The sequence below is a fragment of the Cheilinus undulatus genome, linkage group 4, assembly GCF_018320785.1.
Source record: "Cheilinus undulatus linkage group 4, ASM1832078v1, whole genome shotgun sequence".
NCBI lineage: Eukaryota > Metazoa > Chordata > Actinopteri > Labriformes > Labridae > Cheilinus > Cheilinus undulatus.
The window spans coordinates 50,318,404-50,332,155 of record NC_054868.1 but is presented as its reverse complement, the minus strand read 5'-3'; the positions used below and the strand labels follow the sequence as shown (position 1 = coordinate 50,332,155).

At 39.2% G+C, this 13,752-nt stretch overlaps 1 protein-coding gene across 1 annotated transcript in view; it reads left to right on the top strand.

The window, feature by feature from the left end:
• The window catches only part of LOC121508527 (ras-related C3 botulinum toxin substrate 2), a 48,645-nt gene extending 36,908 nt beyond the window's left edge, over positions 1-11,737 (top strand). Inside the window, exons 5-7 of the mRNA XM_041785450.1 lie at positions 7,678-7,837; positions 9,840-9,973; positions 11,163-11,737. Coding sequence (XP_041641384.1) covers positions 7,678-7,837; positions 9,840-9,970 — 291 coding nt within the window. The 3' untranslated portion in view covers positions 9,971-9,973; positions 11,163-11,737. The remainder of the gene's footprint in view (positions 1-7,677; positions 7,838-9,839; positions 9,974-11,162) is intronic.
• The last annotated feature ends 2,015 nt before the right edge of the window (positions 11,738-13,752 follow it).

Below are 13,752 nucleotides of genomic sequence, written 5' to 3'. Positions count from 1 at the left end.
CAAACAAAACAAGAGAGATTGTAGAAGAGAGCACAAAACAGATTTAGCACCTCAACATTGTTTATCTTTCATGTTATGACTCATTTGAATTTTTCCCAACACATTTGACTGTTAGGTATATAAAGATAGATTTATAGAGAGCCTTTTATAGATCCCTGTTGCTGTGTTCAGCACCACTGTTCAGCAGAGCTGTAAAGTAAATGATTCAATTATCTCTCAGAGCTCTGACTCTAATTATCCATGACATTAAATGGTCAGACGAGCTTGGTTTAAATTTCCCCTGTGTCGCTGCATGCAGAACCACAATTTGTAGGCTTCTGTGTGAGATATTTGAAGCTATAAAGCTTTCATCGTCAAGGTTCAAGGTTCACTTTATTATCCCCGTGAAGGGCAATTTGTTTCGCAGCCAGCAGTAAAGACATAAATCTAGATCAATCATAAAAGCAGCATAAACGACACAATAAATAGAAGCACAAGAGACAGTGTGCAATACCTATAACAATAACACATAATAAGAAGTAACACAGGCTTCGGCTAACCAGTTAGAAAGCTGATGGCAGCAGGGACAAAAACTTTCATCATCTGCTACTTTATTTATCTATATTGTGCACCATAAGATTCAGCTGTATGATGAAGGAAATGGTCCGTAAAGTCTCCTCTTTTTAAGGGTTGTAGTTACTTTAATATAGATATTGATCAATACTCATTACAGGACAACTTTCATATAGCACTGGTGGAATATACAACCCCAAAAAAGTTGGGTCACTGTGTAAATAAAAACAGAATGAAATGATTTTCAAATCGCTTAAACCCATATTTCAATTAAAATAAAGCAGAAACAACATGACAGATGTTGAGACATAATACCATTTCAGAAAAAAATGCTCATTTTGAATTTGATGGAGGCAGTTTCTTATTGTCTTGCAGAAATAGTCAAGATTATCCCTGAAAAGACGTCTAAGAAATCAGCTTTACTGGCCAAGTTTGTACGCAACAAGGAATTTGACTCTAGTTAGCTTTGCTCTTGATTTACAGAAATGAAACATATGTAAAATATATCTATTAAAATTTAACTGAAAAAAGTATTGAAAATTAAGATTTAAATATGCACAAGTTTTAATTAGGTATTTTTTCTAGTATATACAAGCCCATGTGCGTTGATAGTATGGTTTCAGGATGTGCAAAGGGTGCAAGAATGCTGACTAATGCCATCAGAGATGCAGGCTTTCGAACTGCGCACTGGTAACAAGCTGGACGGTCCCTCTACTCTTCAGTTGCAGGACACAGCCTGACACGCCAGATGGATGTGTGAAACACATCCATCTGGGAAACCTTTGATATACAGTGTTTGGGAAAGGGCTGAACCTTCGAAAAATAAACTCGGAGGGTGATTGGATGAACGTTCTGTCTGTCACATCTTTACGGGCAAATCAGAGCAACAAAACACGTGACGTCGTCTCTGCTAGAGAGGTGAGCGTGCGCAGCTACCGAAGAAAAGACTCTATATAGAACTGTATAGTGCAAACCATTGTGACAGCAGACATGTCAGTACACGACTTCTGTCATTTTTGAAAACAACTCACTGCTGTTCTTTCTTCTTCTTTTAACAAAGAAATGTTAAGTTGATAAAGCTGTCACTTTAGCATCATTCACACTAATGTCTTCCGATATATCTACACCGGTCTTGTTGCTGCTTGTTTTCGTCAGGACTCCGCCGCACCCACAAGTACTGCCCATCGTCGCTGATTGGTCCTGTCACTTTCTAACTGGGCCCAAACGGTTCAGACGGGAGCTTTGCAGGATGGATTCACCAGTGAGAAACATCGAAACTGGTGTATCCAAATGCTTTGCAAGGTCAAGTGTCTGAGGTTTCCAAAAAAGAGTTTCAAATTTTGATTCATTTCAGCCATCTTTAACTTACATTTGTGGATGATACAGCCTGCTGTGTTGACAGATAGTGATTTCTGCAACCGTTCATATGCCCATCCAGCACAGAAACATACCTGTTTTAATACAGTGACACCTGAAGATCAAACGCCTCCAATTTTGACCTTCAGCTTTGTCCCTTGTGCACAGAGATTTCTCCAGATTCCTTCAATCTTTTGATGATATTATGTAGTAGGGTTGGGCAGTTAATCATAAATTAGATTAAATCACAGTATGGCCTGCTGCAATTTTCAAATCGCAAAAGGTGCAATATTTCTTTGACCTGTAATTTGTGCCAAAATACCAGATTTAAACTTCTTTTTTGTTGCAGCAGTGAAGTTATGCATGACATATCGTGCAACCATTCAAGAGTAATTTTTAGAATAGTCTACAAAAATCCTGCCTTCTTCATTTTTTGCACTTTTTTGAATATAAGACAAAAGGATAAAATCGCTTCAATGCAATACTTTATATCCAATTTGCAATACAAGTCAAAATCATCAGAATTAGACACTTTTAACAAATTGTTCAACCCTTGTTTAGGAATGAAAGAAAATTAGGAAATAATCGCATACAGCAAATCGCAATTGCAATATTGGGGGAAAAAAATCACAATTAGATTATTTTCCAAAGTCGTTCAGCCCTATTATGTGGTACAGATGGTGGGATATTCAAAGTCTTCACAGTTTTTTTTTTCCAGGAACACTCTTCTGAAATTGTTCCACAACTTTTAGATGCAGTTTTTCACAGTTTGGTGAACCTCTGGTCATCTTTACTTCCAGTGGACTCTGGTTCTCTGAAAGGCTCGTTTTAGCTGTTTCTGATTAGAACCACTTACTTTTCCAGCCTTGTGTTGCCCTGTCCCTACTTTTTAGATATGTTGCTCTCATTATATTTCAAATGAGTTCATATTTTCGGTTTCAACATCTGATTTCTGTTCTATTGTGAATAAAAATATGGGTTTATGAGATTTGACATCCATTGCATTGTTCGCATTTGCATTATACACAGTGCCCCAACTTTTTTTGGAATTGAGGTTTTATTAGTTTTATTGGTCTGTAACCTTTCCTTTCAGCTAATTAACTTATACTGTGTCTTTAGTGTGATTCCCTCGGCCTATCGGTCTACATAGACTGGTTGGTGGGTCTTGATGGACCGTGTAGGTTGGTTTGGGTTACTGTGGCAGCTAAGGACCTCATGGTTGGTTTTATAATTTATCAGTAGCACATAGAGGCTTCATTAGGATTAGGAACCTTGTCACTTAGTGCTTAGTGTTAAATTAGGGCACAGTCATGTTGTGTTTACTATATAAATTTCCACCTTTCAAACTAAAGTCTCGCACTGCTTATTTCTTTTCAGTGTCATTGAGGTTAAATTATTCAGTCCTCCGGTTTGAAGCCCAGGTTGTATTATAAGGAAGCACTGGTGACATAAAAACTTTCATGCAGCCTTCTGATCTCAAGTGTTCATTTAGTTTCCTCCGTCTCCTTCTTGACAAGACACAAAGAACTCTTCAACAAAAAGACGAGCATCTTTGGGATTTTTCCAACATGGCTGCTTTAAAAAAAAAAACCACACTTACAGCCTCTAAAGAATGGTATCAGAACATCAATACAACATAAGGCAGGAAATAGAAGGAGCATTGATTAGATTTGGTCCACCACTCTGCTTTGCTTTTCATTTTAAATCCTATGCAGGTTGCTATAGTAACAGGGGACTGGAGTAATAACATGGAAAGTGGTTGCTGTTAATTGGTATGAAGGGGACATAAAGGAAGGAAGACCTGGTGAGGGTGAAGGCAAAAACATAGATCAAAAAAATACAATTCTGAAACCAGGAAATTGAGTTCAGTTTGGCCTTGGGCAAAACAAAAAAAAACAGAGCAGTTCACCTGATGAGATGAAGCTGGTATGAATGTTTTTGCTTACTTAAAACAGGCTTAATGCTGTGTGGCACTCCTTTCAACAAATGTATCCATAAATCTGGAGTTTTTAAACCCCTGTCGGGGCAAGGGCTTTTTTACAGCAATGCTCTCTGATTGGTCTGGATTTCTTGTGATTTATGAATACATAGGAACAAGTTTTTTTTGACTCTGCTTGTCAACAAAATGGACTTAAAATAAAACAGTTAATACCACTGAAGGGTACACATGCAAGCTTTGTTAAAAGGGTTAGCAAAAACATGGCATTTATCATTTCTAAATGACAGACATATTATTTAGAGTACCTCCACCATCCTCTGGGGCTCTCTGTTTGTGGGTCTTACTACCTAACCTACCTACCTAACTCGGTTTGTTACTAGCTGCAATGCTTGTTTGTGAGTCTGCATGTTTTTGCTGTTTGTGGGTTTGTGAGCCTGCATCTGCTGACTGTTTGGGGTCTTTTTGCATTTAGTTGAATCTTTTTGTGGGTCTTTGTGCCTTCAGTTGCTTCTTGTTTGTGAGTCCCTGTGCCTCCGGTTGCTGCTTTTTTGTTGGTTCTTGTGCCTTTAGTTGCTGCTTGTTTTTGGGCCTTTGTGACCCTGTACAGTTCAAAGGTAACACCCGCACACTGTCCAACTTGCAAAAAAGGATGTATTTATTTACAACGTTTCGGTACTAGACCTCTAGGAACTACACGGTGCCAGATCCACCCGGCCTGTTCGATGGCCACGTCTGGCCCATGTATTTGAAACACAAGAACATCATGGAGGCATCCATGATGAGAAGGTGCCTGCAGGTGTGAGGCCACCTCCTATTTAACATGTCCTGGCTTTTTGAACAAACTGTTTGCCTGATGAAGGTCTAGTACCGAGGTCTAGTTAAATGCTGTTTTTTTGTTCACTGTGAGGTAAATTTGCCAAATCTATCAGCCACAGTGGTCTATGGATCATTTAAAGCATCATAACAGAGATTTTAGCCAGAAAACAGACTTTGACTGTTTTCGAATTCACCTACTACACTAGCAGTGTGTACTGATTTGCTCAAAATGTAGTAGGCAGTATGCGAACAAATGCGAAAGTTGCAGTATACAAAAAATACCCGGATGACGTACTGATTCGGGAAAATTTCACAGTATGTATCCGACCAGTCTGCTTCGCCTACTGTTACCCACAATGCAAAGTGTCGGGTCAGAGTTCGTAATAGCGGAGAGGGACGGAAATTTCACCGCAGCGGCTGATGGTTACAAAAAGTGCCATTACCTTTTCTCTTTATCTTTTTAACAAGTACTATAGCGAATAAGTTGTAATAAGGTCACCGTTGTTTTTGTTTAACTGTTCTGGCTCGTAACGGCCGGAAAGGTGCTGTCAAGTGTGCCCTTTCACTGCACTAAACATGCTAAGCTAAAAACAACGGCTATAAAAATCTTGAAAAATCAAATAAAAACACTTCCTGGATTTTTTCTGTATGTAAATGGATGGAAAACCAGGCTACGATGTACTTCTGTACACCGGAAACCAGCTAAACCAGGCCAAGCATACTACACAATAATGTCCGACTGGTAGTCATACTGCATACTACTGTCGAACGCAGTACGCAATGTGCAATACATACTGCATACTGTGTTTGGCTGGAGTATACAGTAGGCCAATTCAAAAACAGCCTTTGTCTCTTCTTCTTAGGTCAACTAAAGGTCAAAAGGCAGGCTAATGGAGAGCTTTCCTCAATTCAGATTGTAACTTTTTTTAAATTTGAGAGGGTCATATATCTCCTGAGTGGGCGTGGCTTCAGTTCATTCAACAGACACACCCACATCATCCTGGATAAGCTTTACTGCCTCATTTTTCATGATTTTGAAGCTTCATTTTGTAAATTTAGAGATGTTTTATCTGACTAAAATTTGACCTTAGGCTTCATAACACAGTGACCTGTCATACAACAAACCTAACCACAGATCTATTTTCACTTTACAGGGCCTTTCAGTTGCTGCGTGTTCATTGGCTATAAGCCTTCAGTTGCAACCAGTTTGCCGGTCTTTGTGCCTTCAGTTGCTCCTTGTTTGCCGGTCTTTGTGCCTTCAGTTGCTCCTTGTTTGCCGGTCTTTGTGCCTTTAGTTGCTCCTTGTTTGCCAGTCTTTGTGCCTTTAGTTGCTCCTTGTTTGCCAGTCTTTGTGCCTTTAGTTGCTCCTTGTTTGCCAGTCTTTGTGCCTTTAGTTGCTCCTTGTTTGCCAGTCTTTGTGCCTTTAGTTGCTCCTTGTTTGCCGGTCTTTGTGCCTTCAGTTGCTCCTTGTTTGCCGGTCTTTGTGCCTTCAGTTGCTCCTTGTTTGCCGGTCTTTGTGCCTTCAGTTGCTCCTTGTTTGCCGGTCTTTTTGCCTTTAGTTGCTCCTTGTTTGCCAGTCTTTGTGCCTTTAGTTGCTCCTTGTTTGCCGGTCTTTGTGCCTTTAGTTGCTCCTTGTTTGCCAGTCTTTGTGCCTTTAGTTGCTCCTTGTTTGCCGGTCTTTGTGCCTTTAGTTGCTCCTTGTTTGCCAGTCTTTGTGCCTTTAGTTGACTCTTTTGTGAGTGTCTGTGCCTTCAGTTCCTGCTTCTCATTAGTGGGTCCCTGTGCCTTTAGTTTCCTCTTTTTGTGGGTCTTTGAGCCTTTGGTCAATGCTTGTTTGTCGGTCTCTTTGCCCATAGTTGCCTCTTTTTTTGGGTCTTAGTGCCCTCAGTTTCTGCTTTTTTAAGAGTCCTCTCCTGTCAATGTCTACCATCAAGACTTGCTTTCATAAATCTAAATACATAGACTAAACAACAATGTTAAAACATCTAGCAACATGCAAGAACAGGAGGGCCACATTAGTCTCTACCTGAAATCATCACAAAGTCTCTCTCTCAAGTCCTTGTGTTCTTTTTTTCTAATCTTAAAAGTTGGAAGTCCTAAGACTTCAGTCCCTTCAGTGGAACCTCTAGAAACAAAAAAAAGTGACAAGTAAAATCTCCCTGAAAATTTTTTTTACATTGGCTCTGACCATGATGGCACATCAAAATTTATTTTAATTTAAACGAAGAAGTCCCTTTAGGAGAAGGAGACTCAAGGAGTCTGAATTTCTAATAGACAGTGAAGTAACATTTTAGATACACACATCTAAAACCTCTTAAATTTCTCCAAGGAGCAGTCGCAGAATTCATCAGGTAACACCCATAATCCCAACATGCCAATCACCTGGCTTCTGAGCAGATTACCCTAAAAGCAGACTGGATTTGTCAATCAAAAACTACAACTGTGAGCTAATTCTTTCAACAGATTGCATCTCTAATTTTCTGACTGAGGAAGAGGGATGAAGGGGGGGATTTAAAAAAATGTAGAGAAAAATCAATTTAAATGAGTAAGGGAGATATGGGGAGAGATAGGAGGGTTGGAAAGGGTCCAGAGGGATAAATGGAAAAATATTTAAAGCACGAGTGAGCAAAGTGATGACAGCGGGGATGTTTAGAGGGAGAGCATGAAGAAAAATGATGGGCAGGTTTGAATTTGCAACAAAAAAGAAGAGTTCAAAAAGCACCTTTCAAAATAAATGCATAAAGCACGTAAACTCTTGAAGGTATGGCTGTAGTCATACATATTATTAGTATTTGCAGGGATGGACTCCGACCCAGTAGCTCTCTCTTTAACCCTATTTGTTCAATTTAACTTATTATCACATCAAAATATGAGAAACCGTGAACTTAAGTAAATTTTTTTATTATTTTTATTGCTGTTAATTATGAACATGTATAAATGTAATGGGTTAAATTCTAAAAATCAATTTATAGAGTGCATTTCTCCTCTAATTTTCTACTCCTGTCTTCTTCCAGTGGTTCCCTGAGGTTCGCCACCACTGCCCCTCCACACCAATCATCCTGGTGGGCACCAAGCTCGACCTGAGGGACGAGAAGGACACCATTGAGAAGCTGAAGGAGAAGAAGTTGGCCCCCATCACCTACCCACAGGGTCTGGCTCTGGCAAAGGAGATAGGTGAGAAAAATCACCTTTTTTAATAAACGATCATTTGTAACTCAGAAGGTGACATAACAGGAAGTGTCTGCTGATTTTCAACCTTATGTTAAACTATCCCATTTGGGTGTACAGTAAAGGGGCAGTGCGTCACAATCTCATGGTTTGATTGTTTCACAGGTTAAGGTTAAAATTGAATGCAATAACTTTTCTAACTCTTACAGTGCCTATTAAAAGTATTCACCAGCTTTGATTTTGTTTACCCTTTTATTTCTTTCATAAATCAATCATGGTCAATATAATTTGGCTTTTTTGACCAAAAAATAATAAAAAAAAAATAGTCTTTAATATCAAGTGAAAACAGATTTCTACAGAGTTATGTAAATTAAATTAAATATTTAATGTAAAATAAGTGACTGCATAAATATTCACCCCCTTAAAGTGACTGACCTAATTCACAGAGGTCAGACAAATGGGGGTCGTCTGAGTGCAGTGAATGTGTCCGAAGTGATTCCAGTATAAAAACGCCTGTGTCTGGAAGTTCCAGTCACTGGTTAATCAGTATTCCTGGCTACCATTACACCATGAAGACAAAAGAACACTCCAAACAACTTAGAGAAAAGGTTACTGAAAAGTTTAAGTCAGGGGATGGATGCAAAAAAGTTTCCAAGGCTCTGAACACCCCCTGAGTTCAGTTAAATCCATCATCAAGAAATGCAAGGAATATGGCACATAGGAGACTAGTGAGGAGAGAGAGAGCCATTGTTGAAGAAATCTCAGATTGAATCTGGACTACAGTTCACCAAAATGCATGTGGGAGACTCCATGGTAAAGAGGAAGAATGCTCTTTCAGCTGATGAGACCAAAATGTTGCTATCTGGCCATCAGACAATATGCCAAACACTGAACATCTCCACAAACACAGCATGTCCACTGTGAAGCAGTGGTGGCAGCAACATGCTGTGGGGATGCTTCTCAGCAGCAGGCCCTGGAAGTCTTGTAAAGGCAGAGGGTAAAATTGATGTGGCAAAATATGGGAAAATTCTGGAGGACAATCAGTGAGCAACAATGGTCCAAAGTCCTGTTTTCAGATAAAAGCATTTCATTTGGATCAAGGTCCCAGAGTCTGAAGGAAGATCTGAGAGAGCCAGAATCCAGCTTGAAGTCCAGCATTTTCAGGTCCCACAGTCAGTGATGGTTTGGGGTACCATGCCATCTTCTGGTGTTGGTCCATTGTGCTTAATAAGTCCAGAGTCGACACTGTCAGCCATCAACCAGGAGATTTTAGAGACCTTCATGCTTCCATCTGCTGAGAAGATTTATTAAGATACTGATTTCATTTTCCTGCAGGACTTGGCACCTGCCCACAGTGAAGCCAGAACTACCAGCAACTGGTTTACTAACCATGGTATTACTATGTTGGAATGGCCAGCCAACTGGCCTGACCTGAACCCCATAGAGAATCTATGGGGTATTGATAAGGGGAAGATGAGAGACACCAGACTCAACAATACAGACGAGCTGAAGGCTGCTATCAGAGCAACCTGGGCTTCATAACACCCCAGCAGCACCACGGACTGAGTCACACTGCACTAGCCATATTTTTTGCAAAAGGAGCTCCAACAAGTACTGAGTGAATAAGCATAATTTAACCGTCGGCTGACATTTCTGTATATTAGATATTTTTTTATTGATGTTTTGTAATATTGTACTATTTTGTGGTAGTGGATGTTTGATTTTCGTGAGCTTTAAGCCAACATCATCAAGATTCAAACAAAACAAAGTCTTGAAATCTTTTACTTTGTGTGTGTGATGAATCTAGAACATAATGAAGGTTCACTTTTTGAATGAAATTGCAGGAAAAATGTGCATGTTGTCATGATATTCTAATTTTTTGTGTACCTGTAGCATTAAGTTTTGTGAGTCCGTGGCTTACTACTGTGAATTTTTGAAAGAAGAGTGAATGAACAGGTGTATAAAAGAGAACTAGGCTAAATAAGATTGCCTTTGTATTCACATTCAGAATCAGTGAAGTACCTGGAGTGCTCGGCTTTGACTCAGCGTGGTCTGAAGACTGTGTTTGATGAGGCCATCCGAGCCGTGCTCTGCCCCCAGCCCACCAAAAGGAAGAAGAAGACCTGCTCACTGCTGTAAACGGTAAGACTGGAGTCTACACTGAGAAGGGAGAAAAAAGGGAAGAGACGGGACCGATAAAGAAACAGAAAAAATAATAAACCAAAGAGAGAAAGAGGATAAACTATAGTGAAGGACATAAGAAGAAACTAAAGTGGTAAAAAGATAAAAGATTAATAAGACATAAAATTCCTGTAAAGTGAAATTAATTGTGAGGCAAAATTCCAAAACCTATAAGCCCCAGTGGACTACTGGTCATCAAAAGTATCACAACAGAGAGATTTGTGCCAGAAAACAGTAAATTTAATCCCCAACTTCTGTCTTTCTGCTCTGCCACAAGGCCAGGCAGCTGCCCTCTGATCAGAAGTTTTTTAACATTTGAGAGGATTATATTTCTCATTATTGGGCGTGGCTTCAGCTCATTAAATGGGCATGCCTATGCTATCCTAGAGAAGATTTTACTGACTCGTGTTTCATGATTTTGAAGGTTAATTTCATAACTTAGAGATGTATTCCACGACTGAAATTTGGCCTGGTGGTTCACAACACATTCGCCTGTCATACAACAAACCTAAAATAAAGATTCTTTAACACTTTACAGGGACTTCAATTGAAAATTTTACTCCATGACACTCTGTGACTGTTGAGTATTCATCAGGGTAACTCTGTGATTGTTGAATGGTTATCAGAGTTACTCTGACTGTTGATTGGTCGTCAGGATAGCTCTGTGACTGTTGAGTGGTCTTCATGGTAACTCTGACTGCTGAGTGGTCATCAGGATAACTGTGGCTATTGAATGGTTATCAGAGTTACTCTGTGACTGTTGAGTGGTCTTCAGGGTAACTGTGACTATTGATTGGTCATCGGAGTAACTCTGTGACTGTTAAGTGGTTATCATGGTTATTTTGTGACTGTTGAGTGGTCTTCAGGGTAACTCTATGACTGTTGAGTGGTCTTCAGGGTTACTCTGTGACTGTTTCCAATGTTATCAAAAGATTATCAGTGCCAGTCCTGTATGGAAAACTGTACCCCATAAGTAAAACTAATTTTTATATCAAATTATCATATTTCCTGTTCTTTTTCATCAACTGACATCATCAAAAACTGAAAAAAGAGCTTCAGAATGCTGACTCTTCACATGTACTACCTTTTTATTAATGTGTGTTTGTTTTGTTGAGGTGTTAACAGCCTTGTATACATCTCTTTGTTTCAGATTCCTACGGACCTGTGAGCAGAAAGACATTCAGACTTCTGACCCAAGGCTGTGAGAAGACATTTTTCGAATTCATGACATGTTTTTTTAAGGAAAACAAACCTGATCTCCACTAGTAAAAAATATTAATAATAAAGCTTTATTATTAAACAGTAGCAAAATCTTCTGTACAGCATACTCTGTGACTGATTTTTAAAGTGTATTGTGGATACACCACCCTGAAGAAATTAACTGTAAAATATGGGAGATTATCAGATTGAATCTCTAAATGTGGATGTGTTAGACTGGCAGTTTAAATGTCAGACCAGTAGCATGCACTTACTTAATCTAATTGACCTAAATAAAAAATATATATATTAATAATAAAAGCTCAGATACTGATGGGATTAGTTTATAAAAACTTAAAACTGTGGTTTAGAAAATGATGACTACTGATTAAACAGAAAATCCACAAGGATCAGGAATATAACTGTGTACATGCAGGGAGCTGATCATGTTTTATTTGAATAAAACTTCTAACAAATGTTTTATGTGTTCATATAATATAAAAATAAAAGATGATTGATCAAGTAAAATATCTGCATAGAAAATCTTATTTCATCAAAATTCATACCTCTGAAATGGATGAGTCAAATGACTGAATGGTGCCATAGGCTACCTGATTTCTTTTTGTGTATTTGTCACACTTAAATGTTTCAGATCATCAAACAAATTTTATTATTAGAGAAAGACAACCAGAGTTAATACCAAATGCAGTTTTTAAATGATGATTTCATTTATTAAGGGAAAAAGAAACATCCAAACCTGCCTGGCCCTATGTGAAAAAGTCTTTGTCCCCTAAACCCAATGACTGGTTCTTCCACCTTTAGCAGCAACAACTGCAAGCAAGCATTTATGATAACTGGCAATGAAGTCTTTGACATCACTGTGGAGGAATTTTGGCCCCATCTCATTTGCAGAATTGTTTTCTTTCAGTCACACTGGAGGGTTTTTGAGCATGAACGGCCTGTTTGAGGTCATGCAAGATCGTCTCAATCAGATTGTGTGGACTTGCTGGTGTTATTTGGCGCATTGTCCTGCTGCATAACCCAAGTGAGCTTAAGCTTGAGGTTATGAAATGATAGCCAAATGTTCTCCCTTTCAGGATTTTCAGGTAGAGAGCAGAATTCATGGTTCCATCAATTATAGCAAGTTGTCAACATAGCACCAGACCATCACACTACCACCACCATGTTTGAGGTTCAACTTCTGATGAAATGCTGTGCTAGTTATTCTCCAGAAGTAACAGGATGCACACCTTCCAAAAAATTCAAATTTCATCTGGTCAGTCCACAGAATATTTTCCCAAAATCTTGGGGATCATCAGGATGTTTTTAGTCAAATGTGAGACGAGCCTTTGTCTTCTTGGTAAGCCGTGGTTTTGGCCTTGGAACTCTCCCATGGATGCCATTTCTGTCTCTTCTTTATGGTTGAGTCATGAACTCTGACCTTAACTCAGTCAAGTGAGGCCTGCAGGTCTTAAGATTTAGTTCTGGGTTCTTTTGGGACCTCCTGGATAAGTCATGGTTGCACTGTCAGAGTAATTTTGGTCAGCCAACCACTCCTAGGAAGGTTCAGCATTTTTCCAAGTTTTCTCCATTTGTGGATAATGGCTCTCACCATGGTTTGTTGGAGTCCTGACAACTTAATGTCTTTGTAATCCTTTCCAGACTGATAGATGTCAATGACTTTGTTTCCTCTTGAATTTCTTTTGATGGCACTGTGATGTGTTGCTTTCTGAGATCTTTTAGCCTGCTTCTCTTTGTCAGGCAGGTTCTATTGCACAAACTCTGCAGTCATAGGAATAAATGTTGGTAATTTTGATTGACCTGTCTACCAATGAGAGCTGAAAACAGGTGAGCATGCAGGGGAGATCCCAGGATCGTCTGTTAGATGTTTAAAGTTCAGAGAGGAGAAAATGAATGAGTTCGGAGCGCAGGCTTTGCCACTAACGCTGATTGATGTGGCATGCTTCTCTGCCATCTGTTGCATCATCTTCCATCTCACTTTACTTCCCTAGAGGGCCACACATCAGGAGGCGGCATTATAAATCAGACTTATTTATTTGTGTGGATTAAAACGGCCTAAATGATTAATGGTGGACATTAGGTAAAGGTTGCAGTTCTCCTCTCCCTGTGGGCGACATCTCTCTTCATTTGGTAAATGCATGTGTGTCTCTTCCTTGATAAATATAAAACTCACACAGATTAGTCATTAGAGATCAGCAAATGTCACTTATTGTTACAAATACCTTCTCTTCTGACTGTTTTATGTAAAATAAAGAGTGGCTCCAATTTGAAAAATGTTAAAACAATTCAAAAGTGATCCAGTCAGCACACCAAGATAAGACAGCTGTGTTATACTGCGTATGTCTGAAGATTCTCCTGCAGATCTGCAATGCCCCCCTGTTTATGAATTACAGGACAAGTGTGTACTGTTGAGCTTGCAGCTTGACCTCAGGATGGCGTAACATTATTTCTTACACTCAGGGTGGTTGTGACCAAAAATGGAAGCATACATAAATTAAAAAATGATTTATATTCATGTTTTT